This window comes from Echinops telfairi, unplaced genomic scaffold (genome assembly GCF_000313985.2).
Source record: "Echinops telfairi isolate 266 unplaced genomic scaffold, ASM31398v2 ScPeMD7_3533;HRSCAF=4204_0, whole genome shotgun sequence".
Taxonomy (NCBI): domain Eukaryota; kingdom Metazoa; phylum Chordata; class Mammalia; order Afrosoricida; family Tenrecidae; genus Echinops; species Echinops telfairi.
The window spans coordinates 44,701,226-44,702,432 of record NW_022107431.1 but is presented as its reverse complement, the minus strand read 5'-3'; the positions used below and the strand labels follow the sequence as shown (position 1 = coordinate 44,702,432).

The 1,207-nt window shown below is 43.5% G+C and overlaps 1 protein-coding gene across 1 annotated transcript; it reads left to right on the top strand.

Moving 5' to 3' along the window:
* The first annotated feature begins 416 nt into the window (after nucleotides 1–416).
* Nucleotides 417–624, top strand: LOC115871031 (DNA-directed RNA polymerases I, II, and III subunit RPABC4-like). The gene has a single exon (XM_030886869.2). It carries the CDS (start codon nucleotides 445–447, stop codon nucleotides 622–624), a length of 180 nt encoding a protein of 59 aa, XP_030742729.1. The 5' UTR covers nucleotides 417–444.
* Nucleotides 625–1,207: the final 583 nt, after the last annotated feature.

Below are 1,207 nucleotides of genomic sequence, written 5' to 3'. Positions count from 1 at the left end.
CCCCACTATCATCCCAATTCTACCTTGCAAGTCTGGCTAGACCAGAGGATGTACACTGGTACATATAGGAACTGGAAACACAGGGAATCTAGGGCAGATGAAATCTTCCCGACCAGTGGCGTGAGTGGGTGGTGGGAGGGTGGGTTGGAAAGGGGGAACCAATTACTACATTTAGCCTCCTCCCTGGGGGGCGGACAACACAAAAGTGGGTGAAGAGAGACATTGGACAGTGCAAGATATGGCAAAATAATAATTTGTAAATTATTAAGGGTTCATGAGGGAGGGGGAAGCTGGGAGGGAGTGGGAAAATGAGGAGCTGATGCCAGGGGCTTGGGTGGAGAGCAGATGTTTTAAGAATGATGAGGGCGGCAAGCGCCGGAAGTTGGCAGCTGCTGTTTGGCCTTGCGGAACGAGCCCTGTCTCTGACTTCGTAGGCATTTAACAATGGACCCCCAGGAGGACGACGTGCAACCCCCCAAACAGCAGCCAATGATATATATCTGCGGAGAATGTAACACAGAAAATGAAATAAAATCCAGGGATCCAATCAGATGCAGCGAATGTGGATTCAGAATGATATACAAGAGAAGGACTAAAAGATTGGTGGTTTTTGATGCACAGTGAAGCGTGAGTTCAGAGAACATCTGCACATGTGTTGGATTTGCTGTGCTGTTTCACTTTGTTGTATGACTTTCAGATAACACACTCTGAATTTAATGGTAAACATATGGTCTCATTTAGTTTCAAAGCCAAATTGTATTTCGGTATCTCTGAGTGCATTGTGTAAATAAATTATTTTTCATTAGTTTAAAAAAAAAGAATGATGAGGGCAATGAAGGTACAAATGTGCTTTACACACTGATGTATGTATGGATTGTGATGAGAGTTGTATGAGCCCCTAATAAAATGATTAAAAAAAAGAAGTGAGGCAGACACTAGGAGGAGTGCAAGAGTTAAAGAAAAGACAGCGGAATTAAATACTGTTATATCCACAAACTAGCAATCACGTGATCTATGGGTAGATGCATGCAAACATGCCCAGCACAGGTTGGACAGGTGGGAGGTGGAGAATGGAAATGTATCTACAAATCCGTGTGCAGGCTTGACAGAGGGTACTTGTGCATGGATATTTACCTTTGCTGCAAACAGATGCATAAATGTGGTGGAGTATACAACACCAAAGTTATGAGAACGTTTTAGACATAAC

What these genes read in the sequence shown, in the direction of transcription:
- LOC115871031 (XM_030886869.2), top strand. Translation starts at nt 445, where the DNA reads ATGGACCCCCAGGAGGACGACGTGCAACCCCCCAAACAGCAGCCAATG.